Source organism: Chroicocephalus ridibundus, chromosome 2 (genome assembly GCF_963924245.1).
Source record: "Chroicocephalus ridibundus chromosome 2, bChrRid1.1, whole genome shotgun sequence".
NCBI classification, from domain to species: Eukaryota; Metazoa; Chordata; class Aves; order Charadriiformes; family Laridae; genus Chroicocephalus; species Chroicocephalus ridibundus.
In genome coordinates this window covers 63479899-63506416 of record NC_086285.1, presented here as the reverse complement: position 1 = coordinate 63506416, position 26518 = coordinate 63479899, and the positions used below count along the sequence as shown (strand labels likewise).

Sequence of the window (26518 nt, the reverse complement as noted above, 5' to 3'; positions counted from 1 at the left end):
TTAAGACTGTAAAGGAAAAACAAACACACCAAAACACATAAAAACTCTAGTGACGAGACCACTGCCTGAGCAGAGTTATGTCTTAGGAAAGGAATCAGTAACACAGAGCTAGTCTTGGAAGCTCCTTAAATGCTCCTGCTGCTTCACAAGTGCAGGTCTGTCTGTGCCTTGGGCAGACAAGCTAGTTTTTGCGATAACCACTTAGATATCAGGCATGTGGATGCAACTAAAATCCTCAGGAGTGCAGAAAAAATAAAAATCTCCAAATGTCTTCTAAATCGCCTGGCTTTCTGGTCAAATACAGAATCTGCAGGAGCTCAGTTGCCCAACCTCTAAATGAGAAACTCAAACTGATTTAGATCTATAAAGATTACAGTATCTCATAGGTTTTAGGTTTACTTCAGGGCACAGCTGCCTTCTTAATCACGTCCAACAGACGGGCACTGAAGGAAACCCATGTTGATATATATTGAAGCTAACAAGCTAGTACTTCAAAGTGCCATCACTTGTCTTTTGGTTTGATTCTATCTTTTTGGTTTTAAGAGCTCTTGTAAAGAAAGCATTCTTTAAAGCACAGATTTTAATAATTCCAACCAGAACAGCTTTCTATCTCTCTACAGTTAAAACAGGGATGACGTGGTAACAACCCTTTCACTCAAGATAACACCGAATGATCTCTAGTCTTGTAACTCTCCTTCCTTTTCCTCCCAAACCATTTAATTAAAGAGATTATATCTAGGTAGTGTTTAGATATTTCCCAGGAGGATATCATAAAGCATTACAGAACTCTGCTTCTGTAAGTCACTCATTGAAATCTTGCAATTGCAACTTATTTCAGCGAGAAAATTAATACGGAAGAAATAAAGCTCTATTTTACGACACACTTTTGAACTGCTTTATGCATAAAAATCTAGGAGAGATTTTGAACATTAAGGAGATCGGAGACACAGTCCACACCAACAGACATTTCATTCTGCAAACTTCAAGGACACAATACAGAGGTTTCACGCTGTAAATTTCAAGCAGTCAGGGGCCAAAGCAAAAGCACTCTTCTTCATTGCTTTATCACTATCAGCAAGGCAGTACAGCATATTTTTAGGGGGCCGCCATACACGAAGACAGATTTAGTCCTGAAATGGATGCAGGGTACTGTCAATTATGGGCTATGTTACCTGGCCTCAACTAACTGTCCAACAGCACAAGCAGCAGTTAGATTCCTGGCAGCTGGAAAGTGCAGCCTGATGTTTCCTTTGGGTTGAAAAGGCCTGGGGAAAAAACAGCTGGGACTAGGAGAATCTGCTTTTAAAAATTACATTCTATTTAAAAAAACAAAAAAACAAAACAAAACAAAACCAAAAAACCCCAGCATTGCTTTTTATGCTAAGGGGCCAAAATCCTTTCATAATGCAACTGCTGACACTAGTCGAAACTGAGCAACAGTAGAGGTAAGACTGCAGGGAGAGGGAGACCTACTGCTGGGATAAAGTTTCTCACGAATGGTTGTTTTTGAGGAAAGTCTCCAGGAACTAGGCTCGAAGGAAAGCAAGGCAGCTGCTGACAGTTGCAGGGAAAGGTGACCTTTCCAAAGGCACTAACACAAACCAACTGCCCCTCAGCCTTCCAAGGGGATTTCTCAACATGGGGCAGGAAAGGCAACTGGGGACCCCTCTTCCATGGGGAGAGGGGAAGTGAGCGGAGCGTGAGGGAGTCGATGCGCGTGTCAGCATGCAGGATTTTGCATTAGCTAAAAAGGGAGGGGGAAGCAAGCAAGCAAGCAAGCCAGCCAGATGAGAGCTGGAATTGTATTTCTGCATACTATAACACCAAATACACAAAAAATGCAAACACAAAAATACCAATATAGTCATTCCCAGCAGAGATGATCCGCTGGATGAAAAAAAGAGTCAAGCTGCCATTCACCATCTACAAATGAGAATAATGTGACATGAAAAACAGGAGTACTTAAACATTTATCAGCTGAACTACATATTAAAGAACTTTCTTTTACTCGAGTCAGGTTTCAAGTGGCCTAAGGAAAACTTTTAATTTAAAATAAATGTATTGAATATAGTGCCCTTAGCATAAATTCTTTCTTTTTAAAACAATTTGAAAGTCTTTTCAGTTTCAGAATGCAACACCTTTGGAAAAGGAAACAACAAACCATACATCTGGCTACAGGAAACTGGGAAAACGGCCGCGGCAACTTATTGTTGTGAAGGAAGAAATTATTAAGAACCTGGACTATGTCATTTTTATTTTGCATTAAAACTCAAAGGCTACCAGAATGGGGAACCAAGACAGGTTGCTTACCTGGAACTTTTCTTCAAAATGTGTTATCTGTTTGTACAGTTACACTGAGATTACCTGTAAGCAAGCACTCAGGCACATTTTACCATACAAGTTTCCTCAGTATTGTTACTTCAGGCCTCCTACATGCAACTGCGGCAAGAATAAAGGGAGCAAAGCACCCGCCTCCCCTTCTGGAGGATCCTCTTCAAAGAGCCAGAAGATCTGGACCTTAAAGGAGAGGGCTGTGGCATACCATATGCACTGACAACACAGCCTGAAGAAGTTAAAAAAGAAATGTAGTAAAACTTCCTTTTTCGCGATAGTCCTTCTTCAAGTTCAATACTACTCTGAGCGTTTTAAGAGCTGAGGAGTGCTTACCGACAGCCCCAGTGAGGATGTGCACAGCAGCGCTTAAGAGGCCGTAAGCCTCAGTGACCGCGTGAGCCTTAGCAGAAGGAGCCTTGGTAAAAACTGGCAATTAGCAGTTTGACAATATTATTGCAGCGAAGAGACTAATAGTCCATGGATCTTTCAGACACGCACGGATGGAAATGAGGTTGGCTGTAAGGGCCCAGGTCTGCCACTACAAGGCCTATAAGTGGTCTATAAGGCCACTATAAGGCCTTCTAACAACTAGCGTGGGAAGCACTAACTTTACAAAATGAGCATGGGCAAAGCCGTTTCCTGAAAAAAGGTAAGAAAAAAGTAGCTCGCTTTCATGAATAATCGTCCACAGAGGGTCAGGAACTGAATCTTACTGACTCTTTTTGGTAATAGCATCAAAAGACTTCACGGCACCAAGAAGTAACATAACAAAGTTCCAAAAAGCTTCTCTTTTAGGAAGGAGATGTAGGTCAGAGACCCCATTCCACAGCAGGGCATTAACAGAAGAAAGCACAGCCTGATTCTACTCTTTGGAAACATGTAAGAATTAGACAGCAACTGTGGTATCAAAGACTTTCTTATATTGCCATTCCTTACCCTGTTCCTGCACCAAGGAAGAAGTTGACCAGTGGGAATATACTCATGAGTTTCCCAGGCCCACAGCATAAAAGGGAAAGGTAATACCTGACTCGAGGAAAAATGTCTGAATGCAAATTTTAAAGTGGGAACGTCCAGAGCATTAGGTAAACTGTAACAACTCAGAGTCAACGTGGAATTTATCACCAGTTCTCTTTTTACCTCACCTTTTCTTAAGGCTGTTACTGCTTCTGTCTTTTAGTTTTTTTAGATATTTAACTTAAAACCACAATAAAGTAGATGTTTTCTAAGTATATTAGTCCCTGTGGGCAGATGACCAATGTTAAGAATCAAAACCGTGACCTCCAGTTCTGGAAGTACAAGCTTCTATTGCCCAAGCTTTGAGAAGCAGCCATGTAATCTCAGGAACTGCATTGGGCCACAAATATTCATGCAAAACGAGTAACTGTGAGCATGTCTATACTAGCAGGTAACACAGAGCAATCAGAACAGATGTCTAGATTAGAACAGCTGATACTAAGGACCATATACCTACATCACACGTGTTAGGATTTTACTTCAGGTCATACTGAACCTGGCCCTTTGGACTTTTAATGTGTGGTTTGACGCCATTCAAAGGAAAGCTACAGCACAAACTTGCTTTCTGAACTGTAGCTCCTTAGTGAGCCATTAGAAAGGGCCACGTCATCCTTTCTCCCGCCTCACAGGGGAGTCAGTATACATCCATTGCCTATTTAAGAAATTTCTCAGGCATGTAAGCTTTATTGCTCTTAATGTTTGCCATTGAATAATCTATCAATCAACTCCAAGCACGGTTGCCAGCCAACAAAGGGCAACATGAGGAGGATGGGAGGACACTAGGCTTGATACTTGCAGCAGCCACCCAAGAACACGGCATATGAACTAATTCTTGACCCTCCTATGTGTTCTTTTGTCTGAGAAAGACAAGTCTCATGACTTTCTAGGTCTCATCCCAGTGACTGCTTGGCCTACCACAAACTCTCAGTATGCTAGATGAACTCAGGCTGGTGGCAACAGGCTGATCTTTAAGATGTGGGACAACTGGCAACAGTCTCAAAAATTTTCAGATGTGGACAGGCACAATCAAAGTCCTCTGCTATGTCTTCACCACGTTCTTCAAGGAGACTTAGAGCCTATGCTCCCACCAATAGATGGCCATACAATTTTTGGTGGACAACCAAAGCCCGACACCTCTCCGTCCATCCCCCATGCCCTCTATGAGTAACCTAGCTAAACCACATTGCTCGTAATCTTGGGCAAGTTTTGAAAATCCCCAAGGAAGAACAGTCCATAATTGCTCTGAGCAACCCATTCCTGTGCTTAAGCACCCTCCTGGTGAAGAGCGTTTTCCTCTCTCAGTCTGTGACTGCCACCTCTTGTCCTTTCTGCTGCACATCTGTCAGAAGAGTTTGCCTCCATCTTCTCCTCTCGTAGTTTTGGCTGGATTGACCAAATGGAATAACAGATTCCTCCCCCCTCCAAAGAGAGGAGAGGAAGAAATAAAGAGATTTATGAATTTAGGAAAAAACTAAACTACTATAATGAAAATATTAATAAATTAATGAAATAATAAATAATAATCAAAAGAAACTGTATCAGGCTCCCAGGATGATGACTGCATCACCAGCAGGCACAGGGAAAGTCCCAGCCTGGACTCAGCGATGGATGGGATCTGGATTCTGGGTCTGGAGTCAGGAATGCTCGGATCAGGATCAAAGGCAGACGAGCAGAGCCCTCCTTGGATGCCTTGAAGAAAGAGGGCTGACCCTTTGATCCCTCAGCTTTTATACTGAGCGTGATGCAGATGGGATGGAATACCCCTGTTGGTCAGTTTTGGGTCACCTGTCCTGTCCGCTCCTCCCCACAGGTGCAACCCCTCTACGCTTTTCCACTTCTGACCCTCTAACGGGGCAAATAAAGTTAGCTGAGCGTGGTTGTTATAGCACTAAGTGTAAGCAGGAGCCCCTCTGCATACCGCCCCTTGGCATAATCAGGTTTTATCACTCTGAGAGCGAACGGTTCCTGCCCAATATGCTGTTCGTTTCAGAGTTTAGTCAGTTAGAAGAGGCACAGCCAAAATGTAAAATTACTGAACAGAAAATTGGTTCTGTTTTACCTCAACCCAGGACATCTCCATAGAAAGTGCAGGAGAGCGCCATGTCCTCTGCTGCTCCCGAGAGGATGTAAGCCTTTCTAACCTACCTGGAATCATACGGGCAACTTTCTTCAGCAGCAGCACACTTAGTTGTCTACCTGAAACCCCAGGATGGCAGCTGCATCCAGGATGCCACCTGTATCAGCACTGCAGACATGCACAGCCCTACCAAGTGTCTACAGCCTTGCTGGAGCAGGGAATCACGCAATTCCACGTTGCCACCTTTGCACTGCATCAGTTTTCATGCACTGATTAAAAAGTAACAGACTTCCCAAGGCTTACTTGTTAAGGGGAAAATATCATCATCGTATCAGGTCCAAGAAAGGCAAGGCTGCCGGAGCTCTGCACTCCCAGTCCAGCCAGTAACGATGCTGAACATGGTACTCCCAGTAGGCACATGCACACAGAGGACGCGAACGCAACACATACGCGATGTGCACGTAGCTGGCCACACAGAGCACCCGCAGGAACCAGTGGCCTCGTCCTCCTCCCCTGCCCGCCTGAGCAGGGTGGAGGTCTGTTAGTGGGAACACGAATGTATATGCAGTGGAACCCCCCCAGCAGCTGGGCTCAAGACACACAGTATGGCCAGTAGCTGCCCCAAAATCTCAGTCTCCCCAGTTGCTGGTTCCTGGGGCTGCAGTCCCGCTCCAGCTGCTGACACCTGGACCCACGCTTGCTCCAGTCACTGGTACTACGGACACACAGACCCCCGTGACCCACGGTCCTGGCTCCAGCTGCTGGCACTTGGGTCTGCTCACCCTGGACAAACAGGGCCTCCTGCCTGTGGTCTGGCTCTAGCTTCTGCACTCAGGCACCACCATCCCCCTCACCACCACCCCTCCAAAACGCAGTCCCTCCCAAGGAAAATATGTAGAAAGAGATTTACAAAGTAGGCAAGACAGGCTGTGCAGGGCACAGTCAGACCAGCATAATGACTGGCCAACTATTTACATGCAACTTGCCCTTTCTATCTCCTTATCCATCTATTTTCCCGTGGTCACTCCTCTCCAGATCACCTAAACCTCTCCCTTTCCCCAGCCTTTATTCCTCCCTTACACATCCCGTAAGCCCTGCATCCTCATCGGACTGAAATGTGTATTTCTAACCCCTTTTCCCATCATTTGATAACCTACACAGACATATTCGATACTATATAAATCAAAAACAAATATCAACTTATGTTCCCAACTCTTCAACAGCTTCCACAAACTTTCTGCTACAGACAATTGGATAACTCTTTTCAGTTTCATAATTGAGCTAATTTGAGACACATCTCATAGATGTTGACTCTTCATCTCCATATACCTATTTTAGTACCAATAAACATTGCAATTCTGCACAGGACCTTATCAGCACGGCTTGCTCTGCCCATTTTCTTTTCAAAAGAGAAGTAATGATTTCAGGTACCATTACATCTCAGAGACTAGGGATTTAAACCTTATTTTCAAGAAACTCTCAAGAAGACTGAAGGCTATGGGTTCCCCGGGGACTTCCGGACACTTTACTTACCGTTAAGTTAAAGAAGGAAACGCTGTGCCAACATTTCTTTCCAATGTGGAAGACTTGGGAACAACTCCAGCCACTCCAAGCCAGAATTACAAGACTCGTAAAACCTCAGCAGCCCATCACATCAGTAACAGGATTTGCAGTGTAAGATTTTAGTGACTCCCAACAAAACGATGAACACTTATAGAAATTCCAAGACAAAAACATTCCCTAAGCAGTGCAGCAAACAAACATAACCTTCCACGTGCCTCTTAACTGAAGGAACTCTGCAGACATGCAGACCAAGCCCATCGCTGGCCAGAGGAGCCCTCCCAGAGTATCCCCCCACACGAATGGTCACCCAGATGCCTGCAACATTTACAGTGTACCCCTACAAAACGTGCCCATGCCTCTGCGCTTCCCCGCTGTTAGCACCAGTCAAAACATCACAGCTTGATAAAGCAAGCTACTAAGAGCATCGGATAAGAACTCTGGAAGCCCGCCACTCTTCATGCTGACTTGTAATCCAAGCTAACATGCAGACCACCTGAATTCTGCATCTCCTCTTAAGTGATCTTAAAACATCCTCGTATCTAAGTTACTTGCAGCATTTGTTCGCTGTTCACAGATTTTCATCGTTAGGTTTAGTCCCTTCAAGGCATGAAACGCAGAAGACTATCTAGTAAAAACTAAGCTTCTTAGACAGCAACATTACTACGCTATTTCCAGGCCATAGACTTCCTCTGCTAGGAGATATATGAGGAAGACTCAGGATTTTACTGAATTTTGGTTGCTTTCCGTGGTAGGAGAGGCCTTCCTTTAGCCACTCATGGGCGAGAGGCACGTTCTCAGCCAATAATCATACCTCCTGTAAGACTTTAAACAGGAACACAACATTTTCACATAGCTTTGAGCTTTCTCTGGACACCTTATAGCTTCCCATTTTGAAGAGAGAGTTTGGTAGAAGAACTGCTTTTTGGTAATACTGTCTGGTCATTTCAGAGTCAAAATTAATGGATGCACATAAAGTTATGGAAGGGCAAGACCTCAGTTTTTTTGTGTGTCTGTCTACATCTTCACCTTCCTTCAGAAATGTAACACTAGTCAAAAGTTTTTTGCACAGAAACAATCCACTTCAACACAAGCTGATGGCACTTGCTGTTCTGTGATGCACTGAGGTCAGCTATTTTAGTAGCCTGAAATCCTCAGCAGCACTGTTACTTCTATGTAAATATAAATGGGGAGAAGGAACACTTTGTCATTAGTTATTTCATCCAGGAGATCAGAGACATCAACAAAAGACACTTATTCAAACATTATTGTAGGACACAAGGAAGATCAGGCATTTTATCATTATCTGTATAGCATAAATGAGATGGATCGCCTCAGCATTAGCAAACTCCTTTATCATTTTTATACCATCATAAATTCATTCTGAGGAAAATAATTCACAGTAAACCCACATTTTGCCAGGTAATAACATCATTCCCAAACCCACACCTACCTGCAACTTCTTACACTGGAAGACAACTCACGTATTTTGAAAAAAGTTATTTATTTTCACTGCTTTAATCTTTCTACTGTAGTGTTAGCACTTAACATAAGCATCCACTCTTCTACTGTCCTATTTACAATCCATTGAAATGTATACTCTACAAATACAATACATATTTTCAGAAATGTAAGGGAAATGCACAATTTTGTAAGGTTTAAAAAAGTGACGCTCATCTGTACAGGATCCTCAAATCATCCAAAAAGTAAAATTTACAAGTCAGTATCCACACAGCTACTTAATGGCAGGTGCTACAGTGACAAAGCAGCAAACTTGCTAATACAATAAAATACAGAAAAATTAAAGTGTTTTGGGGCACCAGATAATACACTTAGTACCGCTGAAGTTGTAAATTTAGTAATACCCATATTTCTAGAAACATGTAACTGCAAACTTGGATAATGTTCTGAAAGATATTAAACACTATATACACATGAGGTAAATGTACCTTGGTCTTTTAAGAGGTAATTTGAGTTTAAAGCAACTGATATGGTGAAGTTTGTTTTGTTTTGTTTTTAAAAAAAAACCACCACAAAATGATCAACACCTTGCAATCATTTCAATGGCACAGTATAAACAAGGAAGTAACTAAAAGGTGAATTTCATGGCAATCACACTCAGAATCTTTACTGAAAAAAATAAAATAGCCTCTTATTTCATTTGACATCTTCATGTCCCCATACAGTCAATCCCAACGTCTTTACCCTATATACAAAGTCTTTCTTAGGATTACAAGTGGAACCATTGGAGGGTGACAGTGTGTCATACTTGGAAAGTCAGCTTGAGAAATATCCCAGAATTCCAGCTTCTAAGGTTGGAAGGTCCCTGAAGAATTCCAGCATTCCAAATTTATAAGACCATTTCCAATGCTCCTTACTCTCCATGTCCATATCCACCTGGTCACAAGTCTGTAAACCAAACCGAGGCTTCGATGCTACTAAAATGTCAAATGGATTAAATCCACAAAACTTAAGTGAATGTATAATGTTATGTAATATTTACAATAAACATTTGCATCGGTATTCATCAGAAACTGTTTGGTATATACTTGAAATGATACAAAATTAATATTTTGAATGCTAAAATATTTTGGTCCCCCTGGATTTCCAAGAGCAGATCTGGTGATATTACAATCTTAATTTAAAAAATACTTATGTGTACCTGTGTCCATATATATAAGATATGATCTTACACAGGTAACACTTAAAGTTACATAATATATACAGACACAGCCTTTGTAAAAGGTGTTCAGTTTATATAATGGAAAAGAAGAACAAAGCTTGAAGTTGTGGCGTCAGAACTGAGGATACATATAGCTCTATTCAGAATTTTCCTGTTCTGCATTCCAAGATGAACAAGGTTGACACAAAATAACATTCCCTAACATCACACGCTGTATCAAGCATCCTGTCTGTGCTTTGTTTTTGCAAGCTTCTATTATGAAGTGAAAAACTGGGACAATGTAAGAACACTTGCTCCCAATTCAGGAGAACGAGGACTAGCAGGTGGTTAAGATGAGACAGATGTACCAAACCACCGTACAAGTCGACGGAATAATCTGCGTGCCATGCAGCTGCTGTAGATTCTCTTAAACGCAACAGAACTGCTCCTTGTGTTTTAGGAAACTAAACGTTAGGTGATAAGGTTTTGTAGGTGTTAAAAAAGCCACTAATTAAATTATTTGACAAATTATATTGGAAGCTCCCTCATGTTACCACCAAGATTACTATAAAGATCCGAAGTGTGCCAGTAGCCTAATGATTCTACTGAAATTAGTATGGAGATATAGTAAGTTCTACTTTAACGCTGACCTGTTTTCTTTAAATATTTGTCTAGATACATAGAACTTGTTAGAGATGCATGCCAAGTAGACAGATTTGGGAGTTACATTCAGCTTTTTTTAGAACAGTCATAATTGAAGAATTCTGTGGTGCACACCTCTCCATTCACACAGAGGCATAGTTTACTTAAAATGCCTACATGAAGTAATTTTTGATCCAGCTTTGATTGGTAGAGGACTGACGCACATAGGCCTGACTGGTCAGACAATGCCAAACAAACATAAGCGTGACAGCTGTACATACGTTTAAACCAAATTATTTTCTAAGAACTTCTCTTATTTTTATCTCTTCTTCTGGATGCCATCCTCCAGGATAAGTAAACTCATCCATAAAGGTGGCTGAATAAAGCATTTCATTACTTCAATTCAGCCTCTGAAGATCTGTAATTCCCTCATCACTTAAACCTCTCTCCAAGCAAGCACTAAAAATTTGGAAATACGCACTAGTTTGCAAAGTACTAAGGTTTATCTTGGCTAAGTCTTATGTCACCTATATAGCCTCTTCTTACCAGGACCCATCCATTTTACTGCTTTAGCCACCATATATCACAGACCACAATCTCGACTATGCTTGTTAGCAACCACCCTGCCGCTGCTACTAGCGTTATGAAAAACTCTCAGTGGACTGTATGCTGAAGAATGAAAAGGAAACAGAGTTAAGGCTGCCGTGTGTCTTTCATAATAGGATGGATACCAAGGTGTTCTGGAGAGTAGAAGCTTAGGTGGCATATTAATTACCAGGCACATTTACCTAGGAAATACTAATGAATGGTTTGGGCATCAATGAAACTAAAGGTCAACAACTCTTCCTAAAACTGCAACTAAAAAAAATATCCTGGGAACAGCAGTTTTTTTAAAGAGACTTTTCCGTATTAATTCCCCCAGTCCCCTCCAGAAGTTGTACATTTGGGCAGGAAGCACTTCAATTTCTAAAGAAGTTTGCAAAAACCTTGTGATATCTTTAAAATCTCAGGTAAATCTTGACTAAAGCCATGCATGTTCTTCGTGTTCTTATGACAACACAAGCCACCATAAGCTTTGTTCTTGTAACTACGAAGAGGATTGCTGGAATCCCCTAGTATTTGTATCCAAACACCTGCAGCTCACCACTTTCTATAGCTCACCACTTTCTATGTATGAGGCACACAAAAAATATATGCACATAAAATTTATAAGCAGCTCCGAACTTTCTAGTATAAAAGCCCAAATAATTTCCCCCTAATTACAGGTGCACTTAATCCTTGTTTAATTGCAAATATTGTTCCTTGAGCCTTAAGACTCTGCAGAACTGCACAGAAAATATGCTTTTGATTTAATGGAGCAAAATCTCCCTTAAGAACTTCTTACTCCTCTTGCTACTTTTCTGAAGTAGATAGGTACTTCAAGCATTTTAGAAGTACCACTTGATAAATCTTACATATAATTATGACTCATGACTTAGCAATTACAAAACACAACAGTGAATTAACTAGCTTACGCTACTTAAAACTCCTAAAGTGGTTTAAAGAGTCAAATTTTGGTAAAATTAAAGGTATTCCACAAATTATGTACTCACTTCCTGGAACGAGTCTGAATTAGATCTTAGCTATGCAAAGGAACAGTTGATTTTTAACTTGTATTTTTGAAAGCAAAAGTACCATAGGCTTTGTACGCTCCTATTGTTTTGCATTAAAAGACTCAAAAGCGGCACTTACTGGTGTAATACAATCTATATTGAAGGTAATGTAAGGTTCTGAAAAGTGGAAAAAAACCCCCAGTAATCATGTATAAAGTATAGTTGCATAAATTATGTTCCCACAACTGAATGAGGTCAATTTGTACATCAAGGTAAGAGTCCAAAAGATATACTACCTTAATAGTTAGCAAAGTATACTCCAACAGTACATTCACAATCTGAATCAAAGAACTGCGACAGTGGTTCAGCATAGTCAATGTACCAGCCAGGAATAAATTGCTTAAAGAGCCATTAATGCACTCTAGAATATAGTGAACCAGTTCCATTTTGAAAGTGACCTATTTGTAGCACAGTTAACTAGAAGTTAAGACCAGCTATCAACTTTGCAAATAAAAAATTACAGGTTAATAAAAATAAAACTAGACTACGCAATGTTTTGTAAGTAACCTGGGAAAGAGGTTCATAGTGCACAGAAAGGACCCAACACAACTGTTTAGCACATTCGCAAAAATCCTAATAAGTGATGTTCCTATGAAGTACTAAAAGGCAGCAATATCCTTCTGTTCCCCCAATGAGGTAGAACAATTAACCTTCTTAACACGCCACTCTGGTGCAGATATGGATTTTTACAATATTCTTCGGTAGCAAATCCAGGATTACATCTTTATCCCCTCCTGTTGACTAAGCTGCGATAATGTTTTCTTAATGCGCAAAGCTGTTAGCCTAGCAGCTCCGTTGGCGTACCAGCATTCCCGCATAATTTTTGCCATTACTCGTAATGCCTGCAAAGGAAAGACAAGTAATTATATGTACTGCTGTTCCAATGTAGCCCATGTAACCTCTTGTCCTGCATTAGCCTCTTCATACCTTTCTGAAGTCTATTACTAGTACTACAGCTGCATGGAAGAGTTGTTGTATAGAGCTCAAAGTTGTACTTTATTTACAGAAAAATAAAATTATTTAAAATATTGTAAAGCAGAACTAGTATTTTTCAGAATTTCAGCCCGTGCAAAAATATTTTAATGAAAAACTAGTAGCTTGTCTGTAACTGTTTTCTGAATTTTTGCATTAGACAAAAATACACTTTTTTGTTGTACCTCCAGTTGAAAAGCAGTAAAAAATTAGAAGATATTTTATATTAGCACAGAACTACTGTGTAGCTGGGAACACAATCACTTCCTTCAGTCATAAATTACTTTTTAAGGAGATAGTTCAATGTATAGCAATTTGGAAGTTTAACAAGCTGACTTCCTCAAATTGAAGCTCTGTAATGACTCTGAAAATTTTTGGTGTCTTTTTATCCTTCAAACAGCCATTCTTTGAAATCTGTGAACGTTACTACACAAGGAACAATGCAAGTAACAGAAACTGAAGATGAAATAAAGTAATAGCTCTACATTCCAAGATTTTACACTCAGAGCTGTATTACACTGAGCTGCTAAGTTCGTAGGATTGGAATGGCAGCATTTAAAAAGCAACTCTGCAGTCTGTTGGTGCGTATCATCACCTTTCTCTCCTGCCTGCATTCTCTTGTCCAATCTCGTTATTTCATACTTTCACCCATGTATTCAATTAATGCATGCCACAACACAGTTCCCTCTTCCATCTAAAGCACACCACATCTCATCAATTTCTTTCTCCTACTGTAGCCTACCACAGCTATTCTCCTAAGCTCGGAATCAGAAAGCATTCGTTCTGGCCCTAGTTGGGCTCCTAGCGCAAGCAACATGAACAAAGCTAGCTGGAAAGGCAAGAGTTCGCTGCTGCGCGTACTACCACACCTGCAGTGACTACCATCATAATGAACTCACCCCAGAATGAGGTAAGCACTTCTACAGAGGTGTGGTCAGGAGCGGTCACTAGACGCATACTTCCGTTCTAAGACTTTGGCTTCAAGTCTCAGCTTCTTAATAATCGTGTTCATCGTTCAGTTAGCCATACAGTACAAGTTCTGAGACACACAAAGCACTAAAGCCACCATAGCTCTAGATGAAAATCCCTAAAGGCATTTGCTATTTTGGCAAGTCTGTAGGATATTCTTTTACTACGCAATGATAGGGCAAAGACCCTTGAGTGAGTTAGTTCCAAGTGAACACTCACATGAGGCAGCACAGCACTGCTGAAGATACGATTTGCCTCCTAACAATCGGTGCTGCTGTGCTGGCAGAGTCCTGAGCTGAAACTAGCAAGTCCACTCCTTGAAAGAGATAACCAGTCTAGTTACAAACCAATCGGCATAGACCTGGTTAGCCCACGTATCTTTACTACCCCTGTTGTGGGTTAATCCCAGTAGGCAGCTAAGCCCCACACAGCCACTTGCTCACTCCCCTGCAGTGGGATGGGGGAGAGAATCAGAAGGGCAAAAGTGAGAAAGTTTGTGGGTTGAGATAAAGACAGTTTAATAGGCAAAGGGGAAAACCAAGCCAAAACAAAAGACAAACAAGTGATACAAAAACCCACTTGCTTACCATCATCTGACCAATACCCAGCCAGTCCCTGAGCAACAGCAGCCCCTAGAAAATTCCCCTCTCTCCCAGTTTTATTGCTGAGCTTGACATTGCATGGTAGGGAACGTCCCTCTGATCCATTTGAGTCAGCTGTCGTAGCTGCATTTCCTCTCTGCCTCTTGCCCACCCCCAGCCTACTCAGCAAGGGGCGGGGGGGCTGGGTAGGCAAGAGTAAGAAACTGAGAAAGCCTTGAAGCTGTGTAAGCACTGTTCAGCAATGGCTAAAACATCGGTGTGCTATCAAACTGTTTTGGTTACAAACCCAAAACACAGCAGCATACAGGCTACTATGAATAAAGTTAACTCAATCTCAGCCAAATGCAGTATAACCCCTAGTCACGCAATTTATTCGCAATGATGCTTCCTGTATAATACAAATCAGACTAGCTTTTAATTTACATTAGCATCACCTGTGCTTCACAGGAAGGGATCCTAGAATCCTCCATGCAGAGTTATCTATTAGTTTTTGTGAAATTACATTAAATATTAATGTATAACCAAGGATCAATAACATTCAATAAAACCACAACAATCAGAATCAAATTAAGTTCTAGAAGCAACCCTTCCTCCTTCAACCGCAAGCACAATTTTTAAACCACTGAAATGAATAAAAGCTCTAGTGTCCATTAAAGTAGCTTTAGCAAGGTTAGTTAATACCTCACAGCTCTGCCACCTGTTTGGAATATTGGGCCTTAACTTCTGCTCACACACAACTTTCCTCATTTCTTCAACAGAAGGATCTGAAGGAACGAGGTCATAGTATGGCAACTGGTAATCTTCGTGGATTCCTGTAACGGGTTGAAAATGACTTTATTTTAGTTAACACTAAATTACATATTCTTCACTTTTTACTGTTTTCCTTATCAGTACCCTACCATTTTCTTTTTTGTTTTTCATTTTTAAAAAAAGAATCCTTAACACTTAGGAGTGTTTACATTACCCTCGAAGAATACTTTCTTTTGAAATTTATGTATTTAGAAACCATACAAGCTATATCAATTTTTTTATATGTTATACTAAAGACACACTTCTTGGAAGCATATGATTTATAATAGCATTTTTTATTTTAAAGAAGGTATGGGTGTTATACGAACACATTATAGCTAGCCCTCAGTTGTGGTATATGCCCCTTGGTCTCAAGGACATTTAACATCACTCTTTTCTCCCCTCCATGTAAAGATTTTAGGGAAAATTAATATAGACAAGGATAGTTCCTATTTTCTTCAACAGGTATGGTTCATCAATTTATCAAGTTACTTATGTCCAATTTTGTAAAGATTGCCACATACCACCGATAGAACATCGTCGAGCTATTTCCCAAAACACTAATCCCATTGCATAGATGTCTGCTCGTTTGAAAGACTCAAAATGTTTCATATTTATGGAATCATCTAGAACTTCAGGTGCCATGTACCTATTTGTGATAAAAAAAAAAGGAAACATTTGATTTCATAAATACTTACTGTAGAGAAAGTTCAGTGCTACTGATCAGCTCAAACCCAAATTTAAAATATTTACGTGGAAAAGGAGGCAAAGGAAAATCTCTTTCATTAAGGTTATCCAATCAAAGACCTTTCATTGCAAAGAGGATAATAAGTAAACTGAGAGAAACAAGCAAAGGAACAGGGGGAATAAGTAAAATGTGAAACGATAAACAAATAGAGCCATAAATCTGATAGACACGGGATAACAGAGACATGACAAAGACCAGAAGTGTTCAGTTGCTAATTGACGGGCTATTAAGAAACTCCTGGCAGAGCTTTAGAGAAGGCCAGTCTGGACACTGTAACTGCTACTAAGTGGGAAACAAGAGGAACATGAGGATTGTGGATATTCAAGAGAGGCCTGTGGGCCTACGTAATGCTTATCAAGGAATGTTTAGGAGAAAGGTAACTGGGAGGAACAAAAGCAGGCAATAGAAAAGAACATCAAAGGAGCCAGTTCCATAAACATTTGCCAGTCACTATGTTTGTCTGACCAAGCCCTGCACCAGCTCACCTCAGTGTATCCTACCTTCTCATTAAATCCTGACTATCTTTCTGTGCAACCTCACTCATGTGCATGCGTGATCTAAGGATTACACGCCAGCAACTGCAGGCAGGCATAAGTGAATTCAGGGCTGGCAACCGGAGTCAGACCAGGGATGAAGCTGCCCTTGGGCCCGAGGTGCCAGCAACTGGACAGAAGGGGAATCTTGGCATCAGCAGCTAGAAAGGGGAACTGCGGATCCTAGGAGAACATGTCCACGGGTCTTCAGAGGATGTATCTGGAGCCACTGTGGGGGGACCACTGTGAATGAATTCTGGGCCAACAACTGCAGTCAGAGAGTGGATGAAGGCACCCCTGGAGCCAGCAACCGGATCAAATGAGTGTCTCTGCTTCAGCCACGCTTCAGAGACACATATTCACAGGTACCTGCTACAGGGGAGAACTGGGATGGGAGAACCAGAGTCAGGCCCTCTCAGTACCAGCAACTGGAGTTGGAATCACAGGTCTTAAAGTCTATGTGCCTGGGTGCCAGCTGCTGGGGTGGGCTGGAAGGTTTGTATTTTCCCCAAACCTGGTATGCATGGCAGGCGTGCATGGGTGTAATTCACTAGCAAGCTTCAAGCTGGTCTAGCCAGCAAATAGGTGGGCCAGGCAGTGATGTTTGACAGGGAGAGAGCCTGTGCTGGTGTTCGAGGGAATCCATGCACGTAGGTGTGCCACTGTGCATTAACTCAGCCCAGCTAATGGAGCACAGAAGAGGGCATTAGATACAGTGAGGGTTGTACTAATAGTTGAAGCATTCATAAATATGCATGGAGCTTGTAAGGCTACAGAAGGGTGTGTGTGTTTTCACTAATTAAATTCAATCCTGATAGCTGAAGGGAAGGAGGGAGACTTGGCCATCTATACTTATATTTTATACAAGTTCTGACAGTGTTCTATGTGGGTGCTGAAGACAGCACATGGCGTATAGCAATCTGTGTATTCAGCCCTGTCAGTATTGTATGTCTGTGTATGCCCAGCCTCAGTACTGGTTGAATCCCAAGTGAGAAAGCAGCAGCCTGGGCCTGAGATGGAGAGAGCACTAGCCCTTTGCACATATCAGGCTGGGCTCCAGCGGCCAGGCAGAAGGAAGCCCCAGCTCCTGGAATCTGCCAAGATAAAGCAGCTGCTTATTCCCTAGCAGGACTAGAGAGGGAATAGACAAGAAAGGCTGGTTAAAAAAGCAGCACTGTTAAAGGTTGCTTAGGAACAAAGCCTCCCTAACATGGTAGTAACTGATTTTTCATCATACAGACTGTAAATCACACCATAAACCATGCCAGGATTATTATTTTTTTTTAATAGTAAATCTTATTGGGGTTACACATTAACAACTGTGCTCAAAAGTAAAGTTTACTTTATCAACATTTCCTGCAACAGAAAAATCTGTGACAGACTTTCAACTGAGAAACAGGGACTGAAAACTGGCACTGCACCCAAGTGATTGTTACCTTGTTTAGTGACTAGCCCTAATGTGGGAACATCAAGCAAAATGTCAGTGTGGACTGTGTTGTGAGAATTACTGACAGCAGCATCCCCGCTGGCTACTGGAAAGAATGAATCAGTCAACATCAGTTGTAGTGTTGCTCTCAATCTGGTATAGCTCTGGCAGCTAAATCCAATATGTAATGTTTAGCAGAGTTCAGAGACTTTCTCCGCATCACTGCCCCATTAATCCCAAGCTGACATACAGATGAAACAGGCAAACAATGACACCAGGGCTTTCGAGCGTACTGTTAACTGGTAAAAAAGAAACACACCAGACACTGTATTCCACTCCAGTAATCTATGCAATAGCTCAACCTCTGCAATAGCCACAGAAGCCTATGCACAATTTTATTTAATCAACATAATGCTAGGATTTTCTTTTCCTAGTACCAGGCATGGCAGGCAGAATACAGTACACGCTACTTAAAATAAATTTCAGGACTATCAGACCTTTCAGAACCCTCTCAGCACTACTATGTTTTATGGAAACGACATACATACAAGGAAGCAAGGGCTATCAACAAGAGAGCAAAAACACAACCAGTAGTCCAGAACTTCAACAAGGGTTGCTGACATGAGATTTCTCCTAAGCACTGTACAGGCATATAAATTCCCCACAAGTGATAACACAGCACAGGCAGAGGACAACTATCTAAAGAGGAACATAAAGTTTACTTCGACAGTATTTATTGAATGGAAGCAGAGTCTTAAGTTAAGTTTACATATGTCCCAATCTTTGATATGGACAAGGCTCAAATTATTCTGGGCCACTCGTATCAAAAGCTTTTTAATCAAGAATGCAAGACTGTGGTGGGTGTTTTAATGCTTTCCAAGGATTTTGCATTATTGGATAATCTTCTTATGCTACTTCCTGTACTTGACAGTATAGTGATCAGCTTTGGGTCTAGAAAGAATATTTGATCTATCTTAAGATCACATGGGGATGAAGAGCGATGGAGCTGGAAAAACACAAACCAAAAACCCCAACCACGTTGCAAGACTGTCAGCCGGAATCACTTATACAAGCAGTAAAGGAGATTGTCTCAGCTTCTGTAAATCATCCTAAGGAGAAGGGTTTTAACAGGAAAGACCATAAGAGGCCTGAGTGTGGCAACGGAGCTGAACTGATACCCTCAAAAGAAAAAAATCCCCCCCCATCAAATGTGACTGCCATTGAATTTATCAGCAAATTGACCTCTTACCATGATCCTCCATCAATGCATTTAGATTGGCTTTGGCTTCCATAACTCAGAATGGTGACTGACTGCTCAAAAAGTCTGAGAGATTATTGCTGGAACAAGAGAGGCGAAAGGCAAGTAGGTCATCTAGTGCAGTTAGCAGATTAGCCGTTTCACGGCTATCAGACAGAAGGGAGAGGAACATGCGTCTCCTTGTCAGCTTATATATTGGAAATGCATTGCTTGTCAGAAACAGTATTTTAGGTTCTGGACAGAACTACTCTACATAGACTAACTTTGACCTTCTGAACAAGGTCAGCAGCTCAATACACTCCAAGAATGAAAAGATAAGTCTACAAAGCAGTTTGCAATTATGTTGAGCATGGCCTTGCCAAACTTCACTTGCCCGCTGACCTCTTCCCCACCCCCTTTAGCCCAAAAGCCCAAAAGCTCTGTACTAGTTGCCTAAATTTCTCGTACAGCATATAGGGAGCTTGGTGTCATCAACCAGGACCTGTACACCACATGTTGAGCGTGACATCTCCCATCACCAAGCGTGTTCTCCACAAGTATAGCTAGAATTCTGCTCATATTGCATTTAGGTAAATTGCAGAAAAGCACTCATGTTAAGGTCAATTCACAGCCAAACTTCTTTTAAACACAGCCTTTTTCAACTACCAAAATAACAGTTGGGCCACGCTTCTCAAATAAAGGAAAAAAAATAAAAAAGAAAGACTAGTTTGTTTTTGTTTGTTTGTTGTGGTTTTTTTTTTTTGTTTTTTTTTTTTTTTTAACCTGCCTCAGGGAGTGAGAGAGGGATTCTATTTCCTTCTCAGTTTAAAGATCACATTTCCTGCTTTATGCTGCAGGTTGAGCTGTGAAAGCATGCACCATCTGCTAAAATTCAGCCTCTGAATAGAAAAGAAAAAAAAGATTCATTCAGTCAGAGAGAAGGATCAGTCTGATTCAGCACCTAGATTGTCACCCAAGAATGAGTCTTGCTCACTTCCTAGACTATACATTTTTCTCAACAATCATTAGAAAAATATAAGCTTAGACAAGTCTCCCTGAACTTGCACACAGAGCTTCCAAGTCCAGAAGAGATACCAGCAGTGGCAAGCAATGAGAGTTAAAATTGTTATTGAACAGCTAAGATCTGAACAGTAACTATGAAAAATTTAACCAGAGTTGCTTAACAAAGAATGCACAAGAGGGAGGAGGAGAGGACCAAGCCTTTTATGAGCATGAAGACTTTTCAGAGGGGTAGAAGTGACTTATGTGTTCAAAGTGGGAAACAGACTTAGTCCTGCTGCCACCCCCTGCAGCAAGCAAGACAGTTGCTACAGCTTTACCCTTATGAAGAAGCATAAGGCAGATGAACAAGCAATTTAATAGCGCCTATGCAAGAAGAGATCTTCTAAGTAGGATCTACACATGCAATCCAAAGACTAGACTAAAAGTAACTGATTTGCACATAATTTTTCTCTGCATGTAGGGGTAGTACAAAAGACCAAGCCACATGCGGTATATACCTTGCACACAGTTAAGTTTGCAATGACAAATACCAAAGTGGTCTGCTGTTTTACTACCAATGATTACTGGAGATTTTGAGAAGGAATAATGCCCAGTATTTTGTAATCTAGTAGTAGTTCAGAAAGTAAATCTCATCTGACCATTTGTGTTTTGAAGCTGGAAAAGGACAAGTACAGCAGAGCTTTAGAAGAAAGTAATCTCAGCAATATAATTGTCACTAAAATAACTTTTCAGTACATGTTCTAAAAGCTTTTGTTCACTGAGCCTTAAAAAAAAGTGGTTTTTTCTTCCAAAAAGCCACAGCTAATGGGGCCTCCTAGTTCATTGTGAAACCCCAATCACACCCCCCCACCCCTCTGCAGTATCACTCACTAAAGAGAGAGATAAAACCGGTACTTTTTATGTATGGATTGGAGATCGGGCAAAATAAACACAGAATTTTCTCTAATGCTGCTAGGGCATATGCTGAAGTTAATCACGTACAGCCCTGAACCACTGGGCTTCCACACATTTCTCCGTGACAGGCATACAAACTTCAGTTTGATACACCACTAAACCTACAGGCATCAAAAGGACAAAAAACTGACCACATCACACAACTCTATTGCTGTGGTTCACTGTTGGTGCTGCTATCTCTGCATGCTGCATAGCTGCACAGATTAAAGAACAGTTTCCAGTTATTACTGTCTGAAAGTCCAGCAATGATAAATTACAGCTAATAAGTTTAACTGCACTTGCACTGATGGAGTTAAACTGATCTGAGTTCTTTTGAGGACAAGAAAATCTGTATTTCCAAATTCAGAAGAAGGCCTTTAAAAGAAAGGGAGTATACTGACTCATCCATTGACAATTCTATTTATGTATTAGATGAAAGATGACCGCTGTTTTAAGTTCTTATATTTTTCTCAAAAATGTGATCCCATGAAAGCCCACGTCCAAAACTCTGCACCTTGTATGTTCTACCACTTAAAACTTCTCACTGAAAAAAAATCCAGCTTTTTACTTTCACTGTCAATATCCTGTCTTACACCTCAGGTTGGGCTGCAAGCAACATTTCCATGCAACACAAGGCAAAAAGAACAAAGATATGAGTGAATTTTCCAAACCAGTCATTCATGAAGTCTCCTAGCTGTTTTAATATACGCTTGTGCCCCACGATATTCTGCAAGTTTTTGTTATTTAACACATGCTAGTAATAGATGCCAAGATTTTAAGCACCTACGGTCTAACTAAATTACCAGCTGGCAAGGAAGTACCCACGAACTCTACCTGCCATTATTTACATTTTCCTGCTGCTTGTGTTTGTACCCGCAAAAACCCTTCTATGCAACAAGAAAAACCAAAACATTTTATAATAAAAGTGGCCCAACACATCATGTTAATGGTTTTACCTTTTTGTTCCCACTCTGTGGTTTGGGGCAATATCAATTGTGTCTGTAGCTGAATCGTGCCTAACTGCCAATCCTAGGTCTGCAATGCAGCATGTTCCATTCTTTTTTACCAATATATTTTTTGATTTCAAATCTCTGTGGGCAATTGCTGGCTTGCCTGTAAGGGAAAAAAAAAAAAAAAACCAAAACACCAGAAATAACACATCTGTGAAAAACATAACTGCTTTTATTCTAAGCCTGGTGCAGATTTTGTTTGAAGTTACAGAATTCATTCCAGTTCTGCTGCTTTATGTGCACTAAGATAACTCCTGAAATCATTCATTGTGGACTGGAGTTATCCAGAAAAGTGCCATAAATGTCTACTGTATTACTGCACTCTACTGCTCCTTTCCCTTTCCCTTTTATGCAAGGTTATCTATTGCATACATGTACTACTTGCCACAAAAAAGTTTCTAATATCTTTGGGAATAGACCAATAGTGCTGTCTCAAATCCAAGTTGAGAAGATACTACAGGCACCATTACTTAGTGCCTTTTAATAGGTGTTTTGTACGAAGGACTGTTACATCACAAAACCTGGATATACCATAGAAAGGAAAGTAAAACACCCTCCAAATTAAGAAGTTCTATTAGTTCAGAAATTATCACAGGTCCCAAACAGACATTTTTCAATTCACTCAGCTCCACAAGGGATTAACTTGGGTATCTGTTATGAATTCAGCTGCCTTCTCATCACTTAAATTAAGTAGCTGTGGGCAAAGCAACTACACCCTGAAAAGACTGAATGTTCTAATTCAGAAGACAATTACAATAGAAAGTCCTATGTATGGGTCATTTTTTAAAAAAAACAGCATTATCCACATGACAGGCTGAATAGTTGTAAGATTACCTTGTGTGCCAACAATTTCCATGTGAAGATGAGCAAGACCACTGGCAGTGGACAAAGCTAATTTTATCATTCCTTCCACTGTTACTGTATACCTATTCAGGTAATCAAAGAGTGATCCATGCTCATGATAGTCTGACACCAACCACAGCTGAGTCCATGTACCATTGTCTGCAAAACAACACTGATATGAATACCACACAGACACACAAAAGACAAGCAAACCATATATGCCGCTTTTATACAATGCCTATGAAGTACAAATTAAGTTTTACAAGTAACCTCAGCCAATTAGACTCTTAAATCTTTACTTTTATCCTTATAACATTTAAATGCCTCTGTAAGGGCTGGGACTACCACAGAAGACTTTGTGAACAGCTCAGTAAGCTATTATTTAAGCTAAAAGACAAACCATAGAAAGCTGATGCCACTATGATTCTGAGATGAACTATTCAGGGTATTAGTCAGGCCCTGCCTTCCCCTTACTTTTCTGCTTGGGGGGGAACAGTGCTGAATGCGTGATGCAAAACTGATCCTGTCACTATTGGTCTAGTACACTATTGTTCAGGCTACCCACAAAAAAAAAAAAAAAAGGTTAAAAAAAAAAAGTGAAAAAAAAAAAAATAGTCTTTCAAGCAGAGCACAAGCTTTGCCCCAGAACTCCCTCAGTCTTTCCATAACCTGCCTGGCCTTATCCTGGGAGACAATTTCCACAGTTACCAGAAGCTGATGGATTCTTCCTCTTGGAGTAGAAGCCTGCAAGCAGCAACTGGACATATTACTTCAAAATCAAAATCAAATCCCATCTCTGGCGACCTCTAAGTTGCTGGACAAAATTTAGGTTTCCAGGAGGCACAAGGGTAAGGAGAATGAAAAACACTGAGTTTGCTGTATGATTTTTCACTGAACTATTAAGAACAAGACAGGCCTTAATACATTTGCAGATATCCCAAGGTATATAAATGACAGATAAGAATCAAACTGTTCACATTACTACACCAGTGGACAAAAATACCTTGAAGTTTAAGCCACAGAGATGAGACCATTAAAGGAATTCACATCAAGATGGGGTAAAGTTTTTTTTGACCTAAGAAGTAGAAATACTTCCAGAAAAGAACAATCCTGCCACTAAACAGGTTTTCCATTTTTGTTTTGATATAAAAGCAACTCACGTGGCAGATCTGAGACATGTTTTTATAGCTAACTACTTTTGTAGAAGAGTTTTTAATCTCTTTAAAAGACTAGTTATCCCATGAAAGATTCCAGTTGGAGTTCTACCCTGAATTATACAGCTACTATTCCCTAAGAACAAGTGAGAAAACTCAGCACAAGCCAAAAATAGATCTCATTATGTGGTAGTACCTACAGATTATCAGAACGCACACTCAAGAACTAAATATGAAGAACAGGAAGGAAAGAAGTGAATTCAGAAGTTAGTTACTATCATAAATGTACTGAAACACGCTTGGCCCAGGAAAGTCCAGGCACAGCCCAGAAAAGAGGCACAAAATGCCTGATGTACAGATTGACAGAAACTACCTTTATAGCGGTGCAGAAAAACTTTCAAGCATCCCTTCTACTTGGATGTTTCCAGGGAGGCCAGTGATGCCATTAAATATCATTCTAAAAAAAATTAATTAAAATGCCACCAAATGCTTGAGAGTAGGGAAATAAAAGTCTAATCTACATTCAAACAATTACCATAATGGAAAGAAAATTCTGCATTGCTGCATTCACAGAATAGTTTTAACTAAGTTGTGAATTTAAAGAAGCAAAAATAAAGCAGTCAAATGCTCTAACCTGTAAAGGACTGTTAGAAAACTGCTGTTGCAATGGGAAGCTTCTTATAATATGCCCAAAGAAGTGACTCCTAAGCTTTGTTTTTTAAAAAAGGAAATTAAAGACTTAAAAAAATAAAAAATCTGCAATTATTTTATAGTTAGGACTGCTGTTTCTTTTGCTACTTCACATACCCAAGCATGAAATCTTAGAACTCAGCGTACTATTTAATGTAACTTTTACCAGAGAGAATGATGGTCTCTGAAAAGTCAATCCAACAGTATTAGCTTCACTGCACCAGTTTTAGAGAACCATTAGAAACAGGTACGTGTTCACAGGGATATAAAAGGTGCTCTCAAACACATATATTCAAAGAGCTCCAAAAAGCTGTAGAAGTTCAAAATAAACTAACTTAATCGGTTCAGAACATTATCTGTACTCAGTTTTATTCTACTACTTCACCAGTCATGACCCTACGTTGCCTGAAATAATCCTCTCACAAGTATTAACACTATACGCACTCATTGCTTGATACTGTATTTGATTTCTTCTCGTGTTTCTTATGAATGGGATACCTCAGCAGGTGTCCACCCTAGACAACAATAAGTAGGGAAATTACTAATCTATTTTAAGTAGTCTACCAGACCTGTCGTGTTTAAACAGAACATTTAAAGATGTCATGAAGTTTCTGAAGAATTATCATTGCTTTGAATCAAGATTATAGTGCCTTTGCATGAAGTTTTCCCCTCTCTTAACTCTAGGTGCCCACCTACGAAGAGAATATATGCTGCTGATTACAGACCCTTCTACTTCAGTTTTATCTTATTTATCACTTGCAAGTCTTAATATTAAGTCTGTTTTTACCTTCCTCTAAAGGAGAAAATATAAAGCTTGGCTTTACATCTTGGTGTTGCATCCAAGCTTACGTGAATAATATTAATTACAAACAAACTGAAATGCAGTATTAACTACAATGTCCAGCTATTAGATGGGACCTACTACCTTTTCTTTAGCGTGCTATATTTTGACAAGCTACACATTCATTTAGTGACCTAAGCAGAACACATGTTATGATGAACTCAAGTCTTCTTATACTGTTGACAGTAGTTAATTAATAATTAACCTGACCCTGAGTATTTTTGGCTGCACAGCAAACAGCATCTGCCATGAAGCTTTCAATCACAGGAATTGCATTATCAGGTAAGAAAAAGTAATTGCACTCAGTAGTAATTACATACAGTAGCATAGCCTTCCATGACAAGGTAACCTCATTTGGTTCATATACACACATTGATCAAGAACCTCAAGCAGTTTCAGAATGTTCAAAACATTACAAAAATTTATGTATGTTCTTAGAAACCCCTTTAAGAGACTAATTATAGTTATTTCATCTGTTTGCAAGAAACCTGAAAGTATTTTAGACCATCAAAATCATTCAGAAGTAAAGATTTTTCTTTACTTAAAGATTTAACAAATCTTAAAGATTTATTCTTAGAAAGACCGGTTACAGTTGAGAAAAACATCAGTGAAGTCCAAGCAACATCCACCTTAGACAAGCTACCTCTTGAGGAAAGGAATTCATAGCAATTGCTTTATCAAATATATAATCAAGTTTCAATTAAAGGTGAATTGATTGAATTCACTTAAGTGAAAAATGCTTTTTCACTTAAGCAAAAATTTGGACTTGTCACATGCCTGTTTTTAAACCAAATACTAGGTTTTAAG

The 26518-nt window shown here is 40.2% G+C and overlaps 1 protein-coding gene across 3 annotated transcripts in view; it reads right to left on the bottom strand.

The window, feature by feature from the left end:
* Positions 1-8347: 8347 nt before the first annotated feature.
* The window catches only part of TGFBR1 (transforming growth factor beta receptor 1), a 34227-nt gene continuing 16056 nt past the window's right edge, over positions 8348-26518 (bottom strand). For all 3 annotated transcript variants that reach the window (XM_063325717.1, XM_063325718.1, XM_063325719.1), the window contains 5 exons: positions 23018-23185; positions 22130-22286; positions 15798-15922; positions 15166-15296; positions 8348-12783 (listed from right to left, as the gene is read on the bottom strand). In XM_063325717.1, the coding sequence (XP_063181787.1) occupies positions 12658-12783; positions 15166-15296; positions 15798-15922; positions 22130-22286; positions 23018-23185 (707 nt within the window). In that variant the 3' untranslated portion in view covers positions 8348-12657. The remainder of the gene's footprint in view (positions 12784-15165; positions 15297-15797; positions 15923-22129; positions 22287-23017; positions 23186-26518) is intronic.